Here is a 24,505-nt window from a genome sequence, read left to right as displayed (position 1 = left end):
CAGGTGCATGTCTTTGGAGGTGGGAGGGGCCTATCCCCAGGTGCATGTCTTTGGAGGTGGGAGGGGCCTATCCCCAGGTGCGTGTCTTTGGAGGTGGGAGGGGCCTATCCCCAGGTGCATGTCCTTGGAGGTGGGAGGGGCCTATCCCCAGGTTGCATGCAAAATATTTTATTTAATCATATTTTTAGAATGTGCCTTGGGGCCGTTAAAAATGACCTGCGGGCCGCAAATGGCCTCCGGGCCGCACTTTGGACATCCTTGGACTACACACACGTGCCTCAGCCTGGACGTCTGCTGTGACATGTGACGTTCAGTAACCATAAAAAAAAAAAAAAAATCACAGTACTAAACTTAGAATAATAAAATCATCAAAATAAAGAGCCACATTAAATAATGTGTAAATGCAATAAATGAGATAAGATGACATTAAAATACAAAGACATAAAAAATAAGAAGAGTAGTAAGACAATAAGCAGTTGAGATAATAAATGACCTGTGTTACAATTGCAATGAATGTCGCACGGGGGCGCCATTGAACTCCATCATTAAAGCTTTGTTTGATATACTTTGAATTTATTTTGATAAACAAGACACTCTTTTATGTCAAATTGTTATTCGAATAAATATTCCAGCAAATAAAAGCATGGTGACAGTGACAGCAGGCAATATCTTCTATAGAGATGCCACTGACGAGCCGCATGGCCGCCATCTTACGGCGGTCACCATCTACATCTCGTGACAGGATCACGTTCTCAATACTTGACTGATTTTCACGCAGTTTTAATGTAAACATCATTCATGTAGCTGTGATGCAGTGAAAATGAATTGTCGTATACTGACGGTGCCTATCTAGAACTCTTATTATATCTATACTCCGGAAATCGCTTGCAATAGCTGTGTTTTTTTTTTTTTTTTTTTATAGGTTGCTACCTTTAATAATATAACATCCATACACCTTGTGAAAATATATGTATAGTACCACATTCCAAAAATAAAATGTTTCACATTTCCTACAGCATAACAGTTATAACAACTGTCAGCCATATTGTTACATATGTTTCAAAAACAACATCCAAGTTTTACCATTTTTTTCAAAGGTTTGTTTATAAATTTAAAAAATTACAAACAATAAGTCAAACAACAATATAAAACATTATAAAACATTATGAAAACAGTACAAAACAGCGCCAGGGGGTTGTAAGTTCAAAATAATAAAAATAGAATACAAAAATATATATATATATATATATATATATATATATATATATATATATATATATATATATATAAATAATAAACAAAATGCAAAGCCGTAGGCTTATTCAGATTCATCAAACAACTTAAATTTGGAACACAGCATCATCGTTTTCACAGCTTTTTTGCATTAGCGTCTGTGTTTTTTTTGTTTTTTTTATTATTATTATTATTTTTTTTTTTTTAAAGGTTTATTTCTAAATTTCAACAATTACAAACAGTAAGTCAAACAACATTATAAAACATTATGAAAACAGTACAAAACAGCGCCAGGGGGTTGTAAGTTCAAAATAATAAAAATAGAATACAAAAATATATATATATAATAAACAAAATGCAAAGCCGTAGGCTTATTCAGATTCATCAAACAACTTAAATTTGGAACACAGCATCATCGTTTTCACAGCTTTTTTGTTGTTAGAGGTAGAGAGCGTTTTAATGTAAAGTTCCAGAACTTTTTTAAAGGCACAAAAGATAGGACGGGTATTAAGAAACTTACTTTTATGAATATAAAACTTAGCCAATAAAACAATGAGGTTGCAATAGCGTCTGTGTTTTCTCTTCGTCCACTCGGCTGTGACGTCATTCCCAGCTTCCGGCGTAAACGGAAGGCGGCAGAACATAGCATTACTGCCTTGTAACGTCAAGTGTGCTAACTGTCGTGAAAGCACATCCACGCAGAAAGCCGCGAGCAGGACGCTAATAAGTCAGTCTTATTATTTGTTCTTCAGTTTGAAATATTTACGGCGTATAAAATACATATTTGATTCTTCATTTTAGGACAAAGTCGTCTGGGTGCGCTAGAAGCACTGTGCCGCTTCTCGTGCTATCTTTGCTTGTTAGTTAGCTTAGCTTGTTAGCTTAGCTTGTTAGCTGCTATCAAAGAGACGCGGACGTTATCAACACATCGCTAAGTAGAGATCAAGTGTGAGAGTAAAGTGTTGTGATTGTGTGAAAATGTGCGAAAGAACGATAGCAAAGTATGAGGAGGAACTTTGTCCAACAAAAGAGGAGAAGGAGCGACAACATCAACTACTGGACGCTGTTTTCAAGAAACATCAAGTTGTGTTACACAGAAGAGGTTTGTTGACTTCTTACTCTCACATCTTTACTAACTTTATATCTCATTAATAACACTAACCTTATTGTGTATAATAAGTTGTGTTGTGGCGCAGTGGGAGAGTGGCCTTGCGCAACCCGAGGGTCACTGGTTCAAATCCCACCTAGTACCAACCTCGTCACGTCCGTTGTGTCCTGAGCAAGACACTTCACCCTTGCTCCTGATGGGTGCTGGTTGGCGCCTTGCATGGCAGCTCCCGCCATCAGTGTGTGAATGTGTGTGTGAATGGGTAAATGTGGAAGTAGTGTCAAAGCGCTTTGAGTACCTTGAAGGTAGAAAAGCGCTATACAAGTACAACCCATTTATCATTTATTTGTCTTGTGAGGATGATGCATTCCATCTCCTACTTGCAACCACGTGGTTGTCGGTGTTCTGTGGAATGTAACTACTGAAGATGAGTTACATATCCCAGTCCGTTTGTACAATAAACTGTCAGTGGTGGAACAAGTCAGAGTTGGGCCGGGGGCCGACACCATGAAGGGGCCCCCTAAACCCAAATAATAAAGCTAATTCTACCATCATTTGACAACATACACATGCCTTTCTGGCTCGTGTATCTTTAACCAGGTTTCAAAACGTTTGCCAGCCATTTTTGCTGAAATTTGCATATTCCCAAAATGCATTAATTTTCTTACTTTTACCACAGCATGAACCTGTTCACAGGATGTAGAAAACATATCAAAGGGGATCAGATTTTTTTTAACTTTGCCTATCATTCACAATACTTATATAAGACAATAACATGTTTTTTGTTTTATTTTTTATGCATTCTAAGTTCTAAAGAAACCTCAGCAAAATCTTAACTATCCTACATTTATTTTTGGAGTCAATGGGAGCGCCTCTATTCCGCTCACTAAGCCCCCTAAATAAGAATTAGTTATAATAATAAATGGGTTGTACTTGTATAGCGCTTTTCTACCTTCAAGGTACTCAAAGCGCTTTGACACTACTTCCACATTTACCCATTCACACACACATTCACACACTGATGGAGGGAGCTGCCATGCAAGGCGCCAACCAGCACCCATCAGGAGCAAGGGTGAAGTGTCTTGCTCAGGACACAACGGACGTGACGAGGTTGGTTCTAGGTGGGATTTGAACCAGTGACCCTCGGGTTGCGCACGGCCACTCTCCCACTGCGCCACGCCGTTGATCAATATTATATAACCTGAAGTCATTTTTTAATCGCTATCTCTTTAAAACATGCTGTAAAAATGCATATCCTCTGAAAATATGTCTTATAATAGCCACAAACTTGAGGATACAATTTTGATTAGGATACGATTTAAATAAATAATGTAAAGGTTTTATGGAAATTTCCAGGGTGTGCCCCGCCTTCCGCCCGCCTGTGAGTCCAAAAGGGACAAGCAGTAGAGGATGGATGGGGAAAAAGGCACATCATCGACAGGCCTCAAATTTGTACTTTTTAAGGTCAAGACAAGTGTTGCCTTAAAGGAGGGCTCATACTTAAGGGCACCACAGCAAGTTAGAAGGGCATCAAGGCAAATGTTATTTTCCAGTTTGTTCATTAAATGCAGAATTGCTCACATTTATTTGTGCAATAAATCTTTGGACAATTTTGACCCGTACTTTGGGTCAAAGCATAATAATTGTGTAAATGCATCAATAAGTACATTATGCTTGTGTAAGGTGCTTTTTTTTTTTTTACAAACCTCGTTTCCATATGAGTTGGGAAATTGTTTTAAATGTAAATATAAACAGAATACAATGATTTGCAAATCCTTTTCAACCCATATTCAGTTGAATATGCTACAAAGACAACATATTTGATGTTCAAACTCATAAACATTTTTTTTTTTTTGCAAATAATCATTAACTTTAGAATTTGATGCCAGCAACACGTGACAAAGAAGTTGGTAAAGGTGGCAATAAATACTGATAAAGTTGAGGAATGCTCATCAAACACTTATGTGAAACATCCCACAGGTTTGCAAGCTAATTTGGAACAGGTGGGTGCCATGATGGGGTATAAAAGCAGCTTCCATTAAATACTAAGTAATTCACAAACAAGGATGGGGTGAGGGTCACCACTTTGTAAGCAAATTGTCGAACAGTTTTAGAACAACATTTCTCAACGAGCTATTGCAAGGAATTTAGGGATTTTACCATCTACGGTCCGTAAAATCATCAAAAAGTTCAGAGAATCTGGAGAAATCACTGCACGTAAGCGATGATATTACAGACCTTTGATCCCTCAGGCGGTACTGCATCAAAAAACGACATCAGTGTATAAAGGATATCACCACATGGGCTCAGGAATACTTCATAAAACCACTTTCAGTAACTACAGTTGGTCGCTACATCTGTAAGTGCAAGTTAAAACTCTACTATGCAAAGCCAAAGCCATTTATCAACAACATCCTGAAACACAGCCGACTTGGCTGGGCCGAGCTCATCTAAGATGGACTGATGCAAAGTGGAAAGGTGTTCTGTGGTCTGACGAGTCCACGTTTCAAATTATATTTGGAAACAGAGGACGTGGTGTCCTCCGGAACAAAGAGGAAAATAACCATTCGGATTGTTATAGGTGCAAAGTTGAAAAGCCAGCATGTGTGATGGTATGGGGATGCATTAGTGCCCAAGGCATGGGTAACTTACACATCTCTGAAGGCACCATTAATGCTGAAAGGTCCATACAGGTTTTGGAGCAACATATGTTGTCATCCAAGCAACGTTATCATGGACGCCCCTGCTTATTTCAGCAAGACAAGTGTAACAACAGCGTGGCTTCATAAAAAAAGAGTGTGGGTACTTTCCTGGCCCGCCTGCGGTCCAGACTTGTCTCCCATGGAAAATGTGTGGCGCATTATGAAGCCTAAAATATGACAGCGGAGACCCCGGACTGTTGAAGGACTGAAGCTCTACATAAAACAAGAATGGGAAAGAATTCCACTTTCAAAGCTTCAACAATTAGTTTCCTCAGTTCCCAAACATTTATTGAGTGTTGTTCGAAGAAAAGGTGACGTAACACAGTGGTGAACATGCCCTTTCCCAACTACTTTGGCATGTGTTGCAGCCATGAAATTCTAAGTTAATTATTATTTGCAAAAACAAATAAAGTTTATGAGTTTGAACATCAAATATGTTGTCTTTGTAGTGCATTCAAATGAATATGGGTTGAAAAGGATTTGCAAATCATTGTATTCTGTTTATATTTACATCTAACACAATTTCCCAACTCAAATGGAAACGGGGTTTGTAATATATGTTATAGATTATTTATTATTATTATTGTTTATTGTGCGCGAACAGTGGTGCTGAATTTCCCCCAGGGATCAATAAAGTACTTTCTATTCTATTCTATTATATTCTATTAATGTCCGAACCGAGAAACTTTTTTTTTTTTTTTTTTGCAAATAATCATGAACGTAGAATTTAATTGCAGCAACACATCACAAAAAAGTTATCCCAGGGGCATTTTTACCACTGTGTTTCTTTTAACAACACTCAGTAAACGTTTGGGAACTGATAAGACCAATTTTTGAAGCTTTTCAGGTGGAATTCTTTCCCATTCTTGCTTGATGTACAGCTTAAGTCGTTCAACAGTCCGGGGTCTCTGTTGTGGTATTTCAGGCTTCATAATGCACCACATATTTTCAATGGGAGACAGGTCTGGACTACAGGCAGGCCAGTCTAGTACCCACACTATTTTACTAAGAAGCCACGCTGTTATAGCACGTGGTGTGGCATTGTCTTGCTGAAATAAGCAGGGGCGTCCATCATAACGTTGCTTGGATGACAAAATATGTTGCTTCAAAACCTGTATGGACCTTTCAGCATTTATTGTGCCTTCACAGATGTGTAAGTTACCCATGCCTAGGGTACTAATACACCCCCATACCATCAACCATGCTGGCTTTTCAACTTCTGCGAAACAGTCTGGATGGTTCTTTTCTTCTTTGGTCCGGAGGACACAAAATCCACAGTTTCCAAAAACAATTTAAAGGTGGACTCGTCAGAATACAGACCACTTTTCCACTTTGCATCAGTCCATCTTAGATGAGTTCGGGCTCAGCGAAGCTGGGAACGTTTCTAGGTGTTGTTGATAAATGACTTTGGCTTTGCATAGTAGAGTTTTAACTTGCACTTACAGATGTAGCGCCAAACTGTAGTTACCGACAGTGTTTTTTTTTAAGTGTTCCTGAGCCTATGTGGTGATATTCTTTACACACTGATGTATGTTTTTAATGCAGTACAGCCTGACGGATAGAAGGTCGGTAATATCATGGCTTACGTGCAGTGATTTCTCCAGATTCTCTGAACCTTCTGATGATATTACCGACTGTAGATGGTGAAATCCATTAATTCCTTGTAATAGCTCGTTGAGAAATGTTGTTCTTATGCTGGTCGACAATTTGCTCACACATTTTTTACAAAGTGGTGACCCTCGCTCCATCCTTGTTTGTGAATGAGTGAGCATTTCATGGAAGCTGCTTTTATAGCCAATCATGGCACCCACCTGTTCCCAATTAGCCTGCACACCTGTGGGATGTCCCAAATAAGTGTTTGATGTGCATTCCTCAACTTTATCAGTCTTTATTGCTACTTGTACCAGCTTTTTTGAAACATGTTGCAGGCATCAAATTTCAAAAGAGCTAATATTTGCAAAAAATAACAAAGTTTTCAAGTTCGAACATTATAAATGATAAATGATAAATGGGTTGTACTTGTATAGCGCTTTTCTACCTTCAAGGTACTCAAAGCGCTTTGACACTACTTCCACATTTACCCATTCACACACATTCATACACTGATGGAGGGAGCTACCATGCAAGGTGCTAACCAGCACCCATCAGGAGCAAGGGTGAAGTGTCTTGCTCAAGGACACAACGGACGTGACAAGGTTGGTACTAGGTGGGAATTGAACCAGTGACCCTCGGGTTCCGCACGGCCACTCTCCCACTGCGCCACACCGTCCCTAATGAGCCTTTAAACATAACTGCTGCCAATCAAATGGTGAATAACATACTGTTTAGGGTTCATATGTTTATAAATCTGACTGTGATGAAGTCAGTGCCTCACCAGCCATGAACCTCACTGCACGTCACTGATATATATATATATATATATATATGAATATATATATATATATAAATATCTGTTTTTTGCAGTCTATTCAATTGAATATAAGTTGAAAAGGATTTGCAAATTATTGGAATCTGTTTTTATTTACCATTTACACAGCGTGCCAACTTCACTGTTTTGGGTTTTGTAGAATGTATAACCAATTAAATATGTCAGGAAATAAGCAAAAATATAGTAATCAGTTGTATATATAGATCACTTAAGTCAAGTATAGACACATTTGAAGATTGGATCAATGCAAATTACATGGACAATGGTCAAAAAATAATATTCTTATGTGGTGACTTTAATATTGACTTTTTGAACCCTAACTAACAAAAGTCCATTGATGACTGTGTAAAATCTGTTTGTATCCTAAAATCACAAAGCCAAGCAGAATCACAGGACACTGAGCCACGCTTATTGATTATATTTTTACCAATGATTTAGATAATAACACTACAAGTGGTCTACTTATAACCTACATTAGTGATCATCAATATATGATGGAAACTACAAGAAGAACATGGAAGACCAAAATTGGAGGAAAGGATTCCAGACCCAGTTTCAAGTGAGGACTATAATGACACTTGGGCTGCGAATCTTTGGGTGTCCCACGATTCCATTCAATATCGATTCTTGGGGTCGCGATTAGATTACAAATCGATTTTTTCGATTCAACGCGATTCTCCATTCAAAATCAATATTTTTCCGATTCAAAAGGATTCTGTATTCATTCAATACATAGATTTCAGCAGGATCTACCCCAGTCGGCTGACATGCTAGCAGAGTAGTAGATTTTATTTAAAAAGCTTTTATATATGGTTAGAGTGTCCTCCCTGAGATGGGTAGGTTGGTAGTTCAAACCCCGGCCGAGTCATACCAAAGACTATAAAAATGGGAGCCATTACCTCCCTGCTTGGCACTCAGCATCAAGGGTTGGAATTGGGGGTTAAATCGCCACAAACGATTCCCGGGCGCGGCACCGCTGCTGCTCACTGCTCCCCTCACCTCCCAGGGGGTGAGCAAGGGTGATGGGTCAAATGCAGAGGACAAATTTCGCCATGCCTAGTGTGTGTGTGACAATCATTGGTACTTTAACTTTAACTTTATAATTGTAAAGGACAATGTTTTATCAACTGGTTGCAATAATGTACATTTGTTTTAACTATTAAACAAACCAAAAATATGACTTATTTTATCTTTGTGAAAACATTGGACACAGTGTGTTGTCTAGCTTATGAGATGCCATGCAAGTGTAAGCCACTGTGACACTATTGTTCTTTTTTTATTTTCTTGTAAATGTCTAATGATAATGTCAACGAGACATCATCATTAGACATAAAACAGCACATAGTAAAACATGTTTTGGTACAAGTTCCTTTTGGCCCAGCAGACAAAATGACAACCAAAATGTATTTTATATAATGACAAAAACATACCATAAATGTTTTTTTTAAGTGATTTTAGAATTAGGTTTTTTTTTAAATTTTCTTGATATTGAAGTTATGGTAATGACAAAGTCATTATAATATTATGGTTAAGTTTAGAGATAAAGAGTAGGTGTAATAGACCGCATACAGAATAAAATGTTTACACACCTTAAATCAGTGAAGTTAAGAATGCTTCAATCAATGCTGCCTCGTACTTTTAAAAACTTTTCAAATTGCACCTCATCAAATTTCCAAGTCTGTATTTGTACTCACTGTACCACTTTTGAATTATTTTTTAGGAATCCTGTAGGTATTTCCCATGTTTTTATTGGTTGTTTTGCTACATACGTTCAGAACACAAATAATGTAAATGTGTTAACAGTGTCAGTCCAAAACTATTTATATTCTCTCTTATTTACTTATGTACCCAACAGACGTCCAGCAGCCCCCCCACATTAAAGAGGAAGAGGAGGATCCACAGCACCCCCACATGAAAGAGGAAGAGGAGGAAGTGTGGATGAGTCAGGAGGGAGAGTGTCTTCTAGGGCAGGAGGAGGCTGATGTCAGCAAGTTTCCACTGACTGTTGTCTCTGTGAAGACTGAAGAGCATGAAGACAAAGCAGCTGAGTCCTCACAGCTTCATCACAGTCCAAGTAAGCACATCATTTTATTCTCAGGGCATTCAATCCATCACAACTGGACTCTTCACTTTCTCTTACAAGACCTTTGTCCTCTCATCCAAGTAGGTTTCATCACTTCATGCTCATACACTTCAAGTCTTAAATATAATCACTGGAATTTAGAGGGGAACTGCAGTTTTGGGGGAAAATTTTCCATCGTTGACAATCATTATAAAAGACATGATGGTGGATATATATAAATAAAACAAATCACATTCTAACTAGGGCTGGGCGATATGGCTTTTTATTAATATCTCAATGTCACGATACAGCATATATATGTGGATATTTTGCCTTAGGCTTGAATGAACACTTGATGCATATAATGACAGCAGTATGATGATTCTATGTGTCTACATTCAAACATTCTTCTTCATACTGCATTCATATATGCTACTTTTAAACTTTCATGCAGAGAGGGAAACCACAACTAAAAGTGTATTTATGAAACAGTTATTGGCACAGTGGCACAAACATTCATGTCATTTCCAAAACAGAAAGTGCAAGATTGTCAGAGACATTTTAAAACAAGCTATGAGTGCACTTTTGTGCATGATGTCACTAAGATGACATATCAAAACAACACTAAATTAAAGTGTACGTTTTGTACAGAACGCCACTAATATAGTTGAAAACAAATAAAGTGCACTTTTGTGCATGATGTCACACAAGATATTTCAATAAGTGTCAAATAAAAATGAGCTGCATGATAGGAAATCAAATAGTGTTCGTCCTTCACTATGTGGTAGGTTCCTGTGGACGTTATCTCCTTCTGTTGTTGACTATTTTTTTCATATGTTGTTGATGTGGAAATGACTGTGTGACAGTTGCTTGCTGTCATGCGGGTTCCACGTACCACCAAGGAAGGAAATTCTGTCGAGCAGGTTTAGACTTCTTTATTTTTCAATAAGAACGTCTCTTGCCGGGCTGCTTTTCAGCCTTCCCCTTCCCTGCTCGCTCGTCCCCCCAGGCTTTTCAGCTTCTTGCGTCGTCTTCTTCCTTGAGCTCTCAGTCTCTCTCGCTCAGCGTCAGCTTCCCTCTAGCTCCTTCTTTTCTCTCCGCCTCTTATCCTCACGTCCACAGCTGCCGCCCTTTGATACAACGTGACAGGATTGTTTAATCGTGCCCAGCTGGGCGATCTACTCACCTGATAATATTTGCAGCGTAAATCCCGGCGCCTTCCGCCTCACCACTTGCTTGCCGTCTAAGCCTCCTCGCTGCCATCTTGCAACGGGCTCTGGTGTGCCCTGCCTCGCTGTCTGACTGCCGGCTCCGCCTCTCCACAGGTTGCTTGGGCATTTTGCAGGTGTGGCACCAAACTGAGATGTTGACATGCAGAGTTTCAAGCACTCCTCATTCTTTTCAACTAATGCTACACATTAGCAGTGCTGCTACTTTTTGTAGCAACGCTTTTGCCGCATACTTGACATATTACGGTTGTCTGTTCAACATCTTCCCGCTTGAAGCCAAACCACCGCCAGACGATGGACCCTGTGCCGTTTTCTTGGGAATTAATTATTCCTTCATTTGTTACCAGATTAGCACCTTCTTTCTCTCACATTACCACTAGCACCACTCCGTTTGCACCACAGCTAACGTTACCATGCCGCTACCTGTCTGTTCTGCGAGGGCGTATGACGTTGCACGCGCGACAGTATGTGACGTACGTAAGAAGGTGCGCTTGTTTTATGTCTCTGTGAGAAGGAGAGACAAGAAAGAGTGAGAAGAGGATGTAGTGTAATGCCCGCGGCTAAAAGCAACTGCGTGAGAACTTATACTACATACTAACAATATAGTCATTTTCTATATCGCACAGAGACAAACCCACAATATATGGAGTATATTCCATATATCCTAATTCTAACTCATAAATGTAAATAAAAGTCCACTTGCAATGGAGCCAATGGGAGGTCCTCTCTAACCATCCAAAAAAGGCCAACAATACTTTATTTGCATTTTGAGGCTTGAATATCGACCAAGTATTAGTTGAGTTGAGTTTGAGTTTATTTGGAACATGCAAGCATACAACATGATACATCACCCATGCATGCATACAACATGATACATCACACATGCATGCATACAACATGATACATCACACATGCATGCATACTACATGATACATCACACATGCATGCATACTACATGATACATCACACATGCATGCATGCATACAACATGATACATCACACATGCATGCATACAACATGATACATCACACATACAACATGATACATCACACATGCATGCATACAACATGATACATCACACATACAACATGATATATCACACATGCATGCATACAACATGATACATCACACATGCATGCATACAACATGATACATCACACATGCATGCATACAACATGATACATCACACATGCATGCATACAACATGATACATCACACATGCATGCATACAACATGATACATCACACATGCATGCATACAACATGATACATCACACATGCATGCATACAACATGATACATCACGCATACAACATGATACATCACACATACAACATGACACATCACACATGCATGCATACAACATGATACATCACACATACAACATGATACATCACACATGCATGCATACAACATGATACATCACACATGCATGCATACAACATGATATATCACACATGCATGCATACAACATGATACATAACACATGCATGCATACAACATGATACATCACACATGCATGCATACAACATGATACATCACACATGCATGCATACAACATGATACATCACACATGCATGCATACAACATGATACATCACACATGCATGCATACAACATGATACATCACACATGCATGCATACAACATGATACATCACGCATACAACATGATACATCACACATACAACATGATACATCACACATACAACATGACACATCACACATGCATGCATACAACATGATACATCACACATACAACATGATACATCACACATGCATGCATACAACATGATACATCACACATGCATGCATACAACATGATACATCACACATGCATGCATACAACATGATACATCACACATGCATGCATACAACATGATACATCACACATGCATGCATACAACATGATACATCACACATGCATGCATACAACATGATACATCACACATGCATGCATACAACATGATACATCACACATGCATGCATACAACATGATACATCACACATGCATGCATACAACATGATACATCACACATGCATGCATACAACATGATACATCACACATGCATGCATACAACATAATACATCACACATGCATGCATACAACATGATACATAACACATGCATGCATACAACATGATCCATCACACATGCATGCATACAACATGATACATCACACATGCGTGCATACAACATGATACATCACACATGCATGCATACAACATGATACATCACACATACAACATGATATATCACACATGCATGCATACAACATGATACATCACACATGCATGCATACAACATGATACATCACACATGCATGCATACAACATGATACATCACACATGCATGCATACAACATGATACATCACACATACAACATGATACATCACACATGCATGCATACAACATGATACATCACACATGCATACATACAACATGATACATCACACATGCATGCATACAACATGATACATCACACATGCATGCATACAACATGATACATCACACATGCATGCATACAACATGATACATCACACATGCATGCATACAACATGATACATCACACATGCATGCATACAACATGATACATCACACATGCATGCATACAACATGATACATCACACATACAACATGATACATCACACATGCATGCATACAACATGATACATCACACATGCATGCATACAACATGATACATCACACATGCATACATACAACATGATACATCACACATGCATGCATACAACATGATACATCACACATGCATGCATACAACATGATACATCACACATGCATGCATACAACATGATACATCACACATGCATGCATACAACATGATACATCACACATGCATGCATACAACATGATACATCACACATGCATGCATACAACATGATACATCACACATACAACATGATACATCACACATGCATGCATACAACATGATACATCACACATGCATGCATACAACATGATACATCACACATGCATGCATACAACATGATACATCACACATGCATGCATACAACATGATACATCACACATACAACATGATACATCACACATACAACATGATACATCACACATGCATGCATACAACATGATACATCACACATGCATGTATACAACATGATACATCACACATAAAACATGACACATCACAATTTGCAGTTTGTCTTTTCAACATGTTGTAAAAGGAGTAGGAAGAAGCAGAGTTTATTTAATCCTACCCCTTTTCTTTTACATAACAGTTGCTAAAACATTTGTTCATTTCCTGTTCTCAATTTATTGACAATATACTCCATAAGTAATCACAATAAAAATAAATAATAATAATTCTCTGTGAAGTAAGTTACATTTCATATGGTGAGATGAGTAAGAGCATCTAGAAAATAAATGGATGGATGAAATAAATTCAGAAAGTTTATTATCATGGTTCTTCTTCTTTCTATTTTGTAAATACTTGAAGTTTGAAGAGTTTCTTGAAGTGGATCATATTAGTACATTCTTTGATTGTTTTGCTTAATCCATTCCATCATTTAATTCCACATCCTGATATACTGAAGGTCTGAAGTGTTGTATGTGCGTACAAATGTTTTCAATTACATTTGTCTAGAGGATTATATTTCTCTTCTTTTTTTAGAATATTTTTTGTACATTCTTGGCTAGCAGGTTATAGTTTACTTTGTGTATAGTTTTAGTTGTTTGCAAATTCACTATGTTGTGGAATTTCAGTATTTTTGATTGAATAAATAAAGTGTTTGAATGTTCTCTATATCCAACATGATGTATTATTCTAACTGATCTTTTTTGTAACACAGTTAATGAATGAAGTGTACTTTTGTAGTTATTTCCCCATTTTTCTGCACAACAACTCAGATATGTAACACTAGTGAGCAGTAGAGAATATGAAGGGATTTTTGGTCCAGAACATATTTTGCTTTATTCATTATTGACGTGTTTCTTGCTACTTTATGTTGTATATTTTTTATATGAGATTTCCAGTTCATTTTATCATCAATCATTATACCAACAAATTTGGTTTCATTTACTCTTTCAATTTCTATTCCGTCTATTTGTAATTGTGTTTGACTTTCTCTTCTATTGTTACCAAATAGCATTATTTTAGTTTTACTAAGATTCAAAGATAGTCTGTTTTTTTTAAACCATATTTTTAATTTAATAATTTCTTCTGTTATTATTTGTACTATCTTCTGTGTGTTCTCTCCTGAACAAAAGACCGTCGTGTCATCCGCAAATAATACTAATTTCAAATATTTTATAACTTTACAAATGTCATTTATATAATGATTGAACCATTTTGGTCCTAGTATTGATCCCTGAGGTACACCACAGGATATATTTAGTGTTGTAGAAGTGTGTTCACCTAGTTTCACGTATTGTTTCCTGTTGGTTAAATAACTTCTAATCCATTTTAAGACCAGCCCTCTGATGCCATACCGTTCTAGTTTTTTTATCACAATTTTGTGTTTAAGTGTGTGAAATGCTTTAGTTGGATCCATAAACACTGCTGCCGCATATTTTTTTACTATCTGTTATGTGCAGAAAGTGTGGATCCCAAGGATGCAGAGACATGTTTGGTAGCAAAGCAAAGTTCTTCCTTTATTTGGACAGAAGGTTGCCGTATACAAAACACAAGGCGATGGTGGAGCACAAAAACACACAATGAAAGAACTGAAATAGTTGCTACCAAAAAGCGCTGGACACAGCCAGGTAAAAATACTGTTTGGAAAAAGTAAAACAGAGGAGCTAAGTACCAAAATAAAACGCTAGACGAGGCTAGGAAAAAGACTTCCTGAAAGAAGTAACACAAACAAACTAAAGGAGCTAGACAAGGCTAGAGAAAAACAAGCAAACCTGCGAGAAGCACGAGTCAAACGAAAGTTTGCTAGTGAGCCGAAGAAAGGTACGCATGCGAGCAGTCAGCAGTGAGACACAAAGTTGCGAGCGCCGGCACCCAGGTTAAATAGACCCCCCCTTAATCAACCTCAGGTGTGTGCTCCTGCCTCGCGCCAACTGCGCTCCATACTGTGGACGAGAGGAAGAGTAAATATGGTGTGTCATGGAGTACAGAAATAAGCAAGGAAAATTCAGCTTCCCACACTATTTATTGCATTGGTCATAACTCTCCAATCTGTTATTGGACAGTTTTGTAATGATTTTAGAAAATTGTGGAAGTAAAGAAACAGGTCTATAATTTGTAAATTGGTGTTTGTCTCCATTTTTCTAAATTGGTGCAACTTTAGCTATTTTCATTTTGTTTGGGAATTTACCTTTTTGAGATGATAGGTATTTTTACGCTGCTTTTGCGGTGTAGCGTGTAGTGTAGCTAGCTACAATTCTCTGAGGATAGCTTAGCTACATTTAATGGAGAGTAACTTGTAGCTTAGCTTACTACATTTTCCAGGTTGCCTGCCTATCACTGTCTATTTGGCCTAGCTCACATGTGAATAGTTTGAATACTGCAAACTTCAATACAGTAACACCTCATTTGTGTTGTGTGTTCTGCAGACGTCCAGCAGGTGTCAGCAGAGAGTCATGAAGATATTCCCTCCAAGCAGCAGGAGTGGAGCTCCAGTGTGGGACAGAAGGAGCTACAGGCCCCCTCCCACATTAAAGAGGAGCAGCTTCATGATGAATATGAAGCTCAGTCCTTACAGCTTCTTCACAGTCAAAGTGAGGAGAACAGAGGGGCGGAGCTTGTAAGTCAACACATCACAGAAGCTGATGGAGAGCATTGTGAAGATATCAAGTCAGAACCAGACAGCATCTTTGCTCCACTGTCAGACATGGACCACGTGATGTCAGACTCTTCTGATCACAGTGACCACATCCAAAAACCTTTGGAGAGGAAAAATGACTCTAAAGGTGATACGAGACATCACACTAACAAAAAACACTTTGACTGCTCTGAATGTGGGAAACCATTTAGACTGAAGACTAATTTTACAAGACACATGAGAGTACATACTGGAGAGAAACCTTTTACTTGCTCTGTTTGTAAGAAGAGTTTCTCCACAAAGCAATGCATGACCAGACACATGAGCACACACACTGGAGAGAAACCTTTTACTTGCTCTGTTTGTAAGAAGAGTTTCTCCAGAAATAATCACATGACCACACACATGAGAACACACACTGGAGAAAAACCTTTTCCTTGCTCAGCTTGTGCTAAAAGATTCAACACTAAGAATGAAATGATATTACACATGAGAACACATACTGGTGATAAACCTTTTACTTGCTCTGTTTGTAAGAGGAGTTTCTCCAAAAAGCAAAACATGACCAGACACATGAGAACACACACTGGAAAGAAACCTTTTTCTTGCTCAGCGTGTGTTAAAAGATTCAACACGAAGAATGAAAGTATGTTACACATGAGAATGCACACTGGAGAGAAACCATTTAGTTGCACAGTGTGTGATAAAACTTTCAAGTTTAAGTGTCAGGTCAGTAAACACAAGTGTGTAACAGTGACGAAAGCTGCAGGGATTTAAAGACACTTAAAGGCCTACTGAAAGCCACTACTAGCCACCACACAGTCTGATAGTTTATATATCAATGATGAAATATTAACATTGCAACACATGCCAATACGCCCGCTTTAGTTTACTAAATTGCAATTTTAAATTTCCTGCAAAGTATCCTGTTGAAAACATCGCGTAATGATGACATGTACGCTTGACGTCACGGGCTGTTATGAATATGAGCGCTGCACACACACACAGCTAAAAGTCGTCTGCTTTAACGGCATAATTAGACAGTATTTTGGACATCTGTGTTGCTGAATCTTTTGCAATTTGTTCAATTAATATTGGAGAAGTCAAAGTAGAAAGATGGAGTTGGGAAGCTTTAGCCTTTAGCCACACAAACACACGGTGATTCCTTTTTCAAAATTCCTGGAGATGAAACTTTACTATGGATCAGAGCGCGGTCAAGCCAACATGGATCCCGACCAAATGTCAACCAGCAGTTTTCGGTGAGGAAATTGTGGTAAAAAGTCGCTTCTTACCGGAGATCAGCTGAGCTTGTCGTCCATAAAGTCGCCCGTGGACACACACCTCCGACTATCAGGTACTGTTAAACTCACTAAAACACTAGCAACACAATAGAAAGATACGGTATTTCCCAGAATTACCCTAGTAAATGTCTCTAAAAACATCTGAATCCGTCCCAATGCAATCAGGGTTTTTTTTTTGTTTTTTTTTACTTTTTTTTTCTAGTCCGTCGCTATCAATATCCTCAAACGCGAATCTTTCATCCTCGCTCAAATTAATGGGGAAATTGCTGTTTTTTCGGTCCGAATAGCACTTTTTGTTGGAGGCTCCCATTATAAACAATGTGAGAACGTGAGGAGCCCTCACACTTGTGACGTCATCGTCTGCGACTTCCGGTACAGGCAAAGCTTTTTTGTCAGCACCAAAAGTTGCGTACTTTATCGTGGATGTTCTCTACTAAATCCTTTCAGAAAAAAATGTCGCGAAATGATCAAGTTTGACACATAGAATGGACCTGCTATCCCCGTTTAAATAAGAAAATCTCATTTCAGTAGGCCTTTAAACAGTGATTGTGCTAAATGTACTTAAAAAACACAGCATGTTTAATATGAATGTATATTTGATGTTGTATGTAGTGCTGCTCATCTTCTACTGTTATATGTTGTCCTGGAATCACTTTTTAAGTTATGTGCATTTATTAAATATTATATATGTAGCTACTATTTTATTTTATTTTTTTGTTGTTTAAAGACAGGACATCTTATTTAAATTTGTTTTTCTTTTGGGTCTTATAAATTCATACATTTTTTCGATTGCATTTTGTTGATATTATTATCCAATTGAAAGAATGAATGAATAAAATTAACATAACGTGTACTCTGGTAGATGAGCAGCATTGTTGCATCATGGATGTTAACTACTGCAAAACATCAACAAAGAAGAAAAAGGCTGAAGTTAGCAACACATCACTGAACTTTAGAGCCATCGTGAGTGGACTTGCTTGTTTTTATTGCTGCATTTGTACTTATTTCACCTCACATCTTCACTTTTAATCCTAAAGTCTTCTTCAAATATATTGTTGGAGGCTTCTAAGATTGATGTTTATGATGTGTGTGTAGTCTGTGGAAAGGGTTGTTGTCCCTTGTGGATCCATTTGTTCACTTGCACATACACATCATCATCAGACGTTATCGGTCCACTACTGGAAGAAACCTTAGCATTAATGTTTTAATATAAGTGTGACCTCATTATTCCTCGATAATTAGACTACAAATACAGCTTTAAGCACTGTATTAGAGCTCCTCTTGTAGTACTCCAACTCGCCACACTGAGAAGTGGGGGCGATGGTGAGCTAGCAGATGCATGTTGTTATCATGTTTTATCAGCGAGGAAGACAGCATTTCTGTTTACTTTTTTGTCAGATCCAAATTGTATTGCTCCACTCAATAAATGAATCACTATGGCTGCCAATATGGAGGATTACTTATATAATTAGAACAAATACTTTCCTTAACAGGTATAAAAATGACACCACAAAAAGTGAACTAGTAGCAGGACCCAGTAAATATTTTCTTTATTTACTAAGTGATTAACGATAAAAAGTAACATGACAGTGGATATTTCACAAGAGTTCACCAAAACCTGGAAACTGGGAATGCTAGTTAAAATCCTTTAGTGATTTTGAAGATGCAGACGAACGAGGTGGCAGCGTGCAGTAAAAAAAGGGATATTTATTGATAAAAGAACAAAAACCGAAAGCAACAGGGACCTATGAAGAAAATAAAACTGCTGAAACATAGCAAAAGGCTCACATAAAATGTGGAGCAGACGGCGTCCACAAAGTACGTGCGTACCAGAGCTTGCTGTCAAAAAGTATAGTCGATCGTCCCAAGTGAACAACGAAGGTAGCAAGAGGATTATTTAAATAGTCCTGATTGCAAGCGGAAAAAAGGTGAGGGGAAACGCTGGGGGACAGAAGTGAAGCAGCCATGGGAAAACACCACCAAAACCAGAAGAGCCGCCAAAATAAAAGCACGGGACAGGAAGTAAAACACTAAACAGCGGAGAACACTGACACAACGGCCTGGTGTAACCAGATGTGAGAAATGGACTTTGAGGAATGAGCTGAGCCAAGATTGACAGGCTGGATAATGAGGGAGAAGCAATCTAGTGTCATGTCAGCACACTTTCACCCCAAAGCAGGATTGACAATATCTTCTTCTCACTTCTGACTTCTCTCATGTGGAGTGTAGCCTCCACATGAGAGAGAAGTCACCACTACTTCTATCAACACAACTACTACTATTTCATTTACATCATTTTTTTACCTAAAAATTATTATTATTAGGGTCCTTGGCCCATGGCAAAGGACTCCTGTGGAGTCCTTTGCCATGGGCCAAGGACCCTATTGAAACTGCTGTGTTTTATTATTATTCCGCACCTACGCGCTGTAATTTGACCCCCTTAACATGCTTCAAAACTCACCAAATTTGACACACGTCGGTATAGCAAACCTTCCCAACATATTAAGCAACCAATCCCCCAAAATGAAAATTGCGCTCGAGCGCCCCCTAGGAAAAAATTACAGACAAAACTGCATGTAACTTCTGTTAGGAATGTCATAGCGACATGAAACAAAAACTCCTATGTAGGTCTGACTTAGACCCAATTTTCATACACTCACTTCTTTCAGCAAAAATCTACAGGAAGTTGGCAAAACCCCCTTCAAAATAAAATTTTCGCAAAAAATGCAATTTTTGCCTCTTTGCGCTGTAATTCGACCCCTTTTTAAAATGCTTCAAAAGTCACCAAACTTGGCTCACACATAAGGACTGGCGAATATTGCGATCTAATGAAAAAACCAAACCCCAAAACTCAAAATTGCGCTCTAGCGCTATTTTTAAATAAAACACTGAAAAAACTGCTCCTAGGAAGAAAACACAGACAAAATTGCTTGTAACTTCCGGTAAGAATGTCGGAGAGACATGAAAAAAAACCTCTATGTAGGTCTCGCTTAGACCTACATTTCATAGATCGACAACCCCCCAAAAAAATCAACATGAAGTTTGCAATCCCCCCTTCAAAACAAAAGTTTTGTAAAAACCGGTCACCTTTCTTCAAACATTATCTCCTCTGAGTGCGTTTGTTGTTTTGGCTTCAAACTCGCACAGGAGGGATATTGAACCTTTCTGATTAAAAGTATAGAACAGAGTTTTGATAAGTTCTCAGGTTTTGATTTTACGCGCCTTCAAAGAACCCCTGTGCAAAGTCTCCCAAAAAATGTCATTTTTGCCTCTTTGAGCTGTTATTTGACCCCCTTAAAATGCTTCTAAACTCACCAAACTTGACACACACATCAGGTCTGGCAAAAATTGCGATTTGATGAAAAGACCTAACCTCAAAACTCAAAATTGCGCTCTACCGCCTCCCTAGGAATACAACACGGACAAACTGCTCCTAGGAAGAAAACACAGCCAAAACTGCTTGTAACTTCCGGTAGGAATGTCAGAGAGACATGAAACAAAAAACACTATGTAGGTCTCACTTAGACCTACATTTTAATAATTAACATACTTTGGCAAAAATCAACAGGAAGTTTGATATTTTCACTTCAATACAACAACTGCATTACTTTCACAATGCATTAGATTCTCAAAATAGTGGCTCCAAGGCGTCTTCTAACGCTTATCCGGCCGTGGGTCTCGGGGGCAGCAGCCAAAGGCGGACCCGACCAACGCTGCTTGCAGCTTTAATTATTATTATTATTGACATCCAGCATCAGACATTGTTATCCATGACATCATGTTTGCATACATCATACATCTATAGTCTGGCCTAAAGGTCAAAAAAATATGTTTGTTTATTTCCCAAAGATGACGACCCAAAGAGCGCCCCCCCCCCCAAATATAACAAAATGTAAAAAACAAACAAACAAATGATTGTATTAATTCAGGACGAGAGTATGTTGGGTGCCAGAGGAAGACTAAAATGTCATCCGCATCCGGCCAATTTATACTCTCTCCCTTTAATAATAATTCCTTTAAAGGCCTACTGACATGAGATGTTCTTATTTAAAGGGGGATAGCAGGTCCATTCCATGTGTCATACTTCATCATTTCACCATATTGCCATATTTTTGCAGGAAGGATTTAGTAGAGAACATCCACGATAAAGTTTGCAACTTTTGGTGGCTAATAAAAAAGCCTTGCTTGTAGCGGAAGTAGCAGACGATGTGCGCGTGATGTCACGGGTTGTAGAGCTCCTCACATCTGAACATTGTTTATAATCATGACCACCAGCAGCAGGAGCGATTCGGACCTAGAAAGCGACGATTTCCCCATTAATTTGAGCGAGGACGAAAGATTTGTGGATGAGGAAAGTGAGAGTGAAGGACTAGAAAAGAAAAAAAAAAGACGAGGGCAGTGGGAGCGATTCAGATGTTATTAGACACATTTACTAGTGTAGCCGAATGTCCTGGGTTGGCCTATACAGTGTACTTCTATAATAAAATAATAAAGGGGAGACATTAGAGCAGGTCCAGTAGCCACCACTTCTTTAATGTGAAGTCCTTTACACCTCTCTCTCCTCAACCACACACCCTACGTCACAGCCCCACGGTAACGCTGAAGGGACAAATCTCCCCCTCCTCCTCCTCACACTCTCTGTTAACTTGGGACACCCTGAACTCTTTGTTACACTAGGATCATTCTGGAAAATCCCTTATCTGCTTATTGTGTTACTAGTGTTTTAGTGAGATTATATGGTCATACCTGAAAGTCGGAGGGGTGCAGCCACGGGTGTGGTGACCGCCAGTGTCTCCGTGGGAAGTCACGTTTCTCGACGAGGCAAGGCAGCATGGCATAGATTATTTTTTTCCCCCCTCCTCCACCGTGTGAGCATCCAACGGTCGGGGGCGACCGTTGGGAGGAGGCAAAATAGTCCGCAGCTGCAGGAAGAATGACGCAAACTCTTTGCTCATGTCTACGGTAAGAGCCGACTTATTGCCACCATTTTCCCACCGAAACATGCCGGTTGATATGTGGTAGAGAACCATGTTCGCTTGACCGCTCTGTTCCATAGTTAAGCTTCACCTTCGGGAATGTAAACAAGGAAACACCGGCTGTGTTTGTGTTGCTGAAGGCAGCTGCAATACACCGTTTCCCACCTACATCTTTCTTCTTAGACGTCTCCATTATTAATTGAACAAATTGCAAAAGATTCAGCAACACTGATGTCCAGAATACTGTGTAATTATGCGATTAAAGCAGACGACTTTTAGCTGGGATCGGTACTGGATCAAAATGTCCGCTACAATCCGTGACGTCATCATAAGCGTCATCATAAGCGTCATCATACCGCCACGTTTTCAGCAGGATCGCGCGAAATTTAAAATTGCAATTTAGTAAACTAAAAAGGCAGTATTGGCATGTGTTGCAATGTTAATATTTCATCATTGATATATAAACTAGTAGTGGCTTTCAGTAGGCCTTTGATATTTGTACACTAAACATATATTTAATTTTCATATACTACCCATGTATTTAATATTTATACACTAAACATGTATTTAATATTCATGCACTAAACATATATTTAATATTCATATACTAAACACATAATTAATATTCATACAGTAAACATGTGTCTATCATTCTCTAAATAAGGCGCACTCGGAAAGAATTAATTTCTTTGTGTGCAATTGCGGCAGAAGTCCACAGGAGGGCGCACGTTCCCTTTCCGTAAATCTGGTCATTCATACACTCAAGGGCGTAGAATTGGGTAGGGACGCTAAGGACACGTCCCTACCAATATCCAGCCGCTACTGTGTAGTCACTATCAATACAAGCGCTGCCCGTAATGTTTAGTCAATGATTATAGCACAGAAAGGGTTAAATGTCGGTCTCTGCTAGAAGTCCCGCCTCTAACCTAAATATCGCTCCCTGATTGGTTGCTGGTTTCATGCTAACTTACGTGTGATTGGCTGTACCCGCTGTCACTCCTTCTGTTTTTTTTTTAAAGGATTATTTATAAATTTCAACAATTACAAACAGTAAGTCAAACAACAATATAAAACATTATGAAAACAGTACAAAACAGCACCAGGGGGTTGTATGTTCAAAATAATAAAAATAGAATACAAAAAAAATATATATATAATAAACAAAATGCAAAGCCGTAGGCTTATTCAGATTCATCAAACAACTTAAATTTGGAACACAGCATCATCGTTTTCACAGCTTTTTTTGTTGTTAGAGGTAGAGAGCGTTTTAATGTAAAGTTCCAGAGCTTTTTTAAAGGCACAAAAGATAGGACGGGCATTAAGAAACTTACATTTATAGCCTACATGCTAGTTGCTAGCGAGCGGACGAGAGGCAGTGTGTCACGCCAAATTTCTTCCCCCCTACAAAAACCTTCCCCCCCCCCATTTACTTCCGGCGTCATGATTAATACAGACGTTTTGTTAACGTTATATTATAAAAATATAACGCTGTATTATAAAAATACAGACGTTTTGTTAACGCTGTATTATATATATATTTTTTTAAATTTACAAACACAAGCTATGGGATGACGCATTTACTTCCGGCGTCACGTTTCCTCAAATGTCGTCCTATCGTCTTTTCCTCCGCTTTTTTTCAGGTGAAAGTCAATGCTTAGTCCCCTTTACCATTGTTAACCCTCCCCGGAGGTGAAAGTTAACCTTAAACATGTGAATTCAACTAC

General features: G+C 38.6%; 1 protein-coding gene and 1 long non-coding RNA gene across 4 annotated transcripts in view; one reads left to right on the top strand and one right to left on the bottom strand.

The window, feature by feature from the left end:
• Positions 1-1,876: 1,876 nt before the first annotated feature.
• Positions 1,877-24,505, top strand: part of LOC133541240 (zinc finger protein OZF-like) — a 56,658-nt gene continuing 34,029 nt past the window's right edge. Inside the window, exons 1-3 of one of the 3 annotated variants that reach the window (XM_061884504.1) lie at positions 1,877-2,335; positions 9,327-9,545; positions 16,296-19,343. In XM_061884504.1, the coding sequence (XP_061740488.1) occupies positions 2,212-2,335; positions 9,327-9,545; positions 16,296-17,281 (1,329 nt within the window). In that variant the 5' untranslated portion in view covers positions 1,877-2,211 and the 3' untranslated portion in view covers positions 17,282-19,343. Of the gene's footprint in view, positions 2,336-9,326; positions 9,546-16,295; positions 19,344-24,505 lie in introns of those variants that run through there. The other 2 variants (XM_061884505.1, XM_061884503.1) reach the window with 2 other exon arrangements.
• Positions 10,454-24,161, bottom strand: LOC133541241 (uncharacterized). Its single transcript, XR_009803813.1, has 3 exons — positions 24,113-24,161; positions 10,763-10,891; positions 10,454-10,663 (listed from the first exon to the last, which is right to left on the bottom strand). It is a non-coding gene; the product is annotated as an uncharacterized LOC133541241 (long non-coding RNA).

This window comes from Nerophis ophidion, linkage group LG23, assembly GCF_033978795.1.
Source record: "Nerophis ophidion isolate RoL-2023_Sa linkage group LG23, RoL_Noph_v1.0, whole genome shotgun sequence".
Classification (NCBI taxonomy): Eukaryota; Metazoa; Chordata; class Actinopteri; order Syngnathiformes; family Syngnathidae; genus Nerophis; species Nerophis ophidion.
Note: the sequence above shows the minus strand (reverse complement) of the source record. Positions and strands in the feature narration are given on the sequence as shown.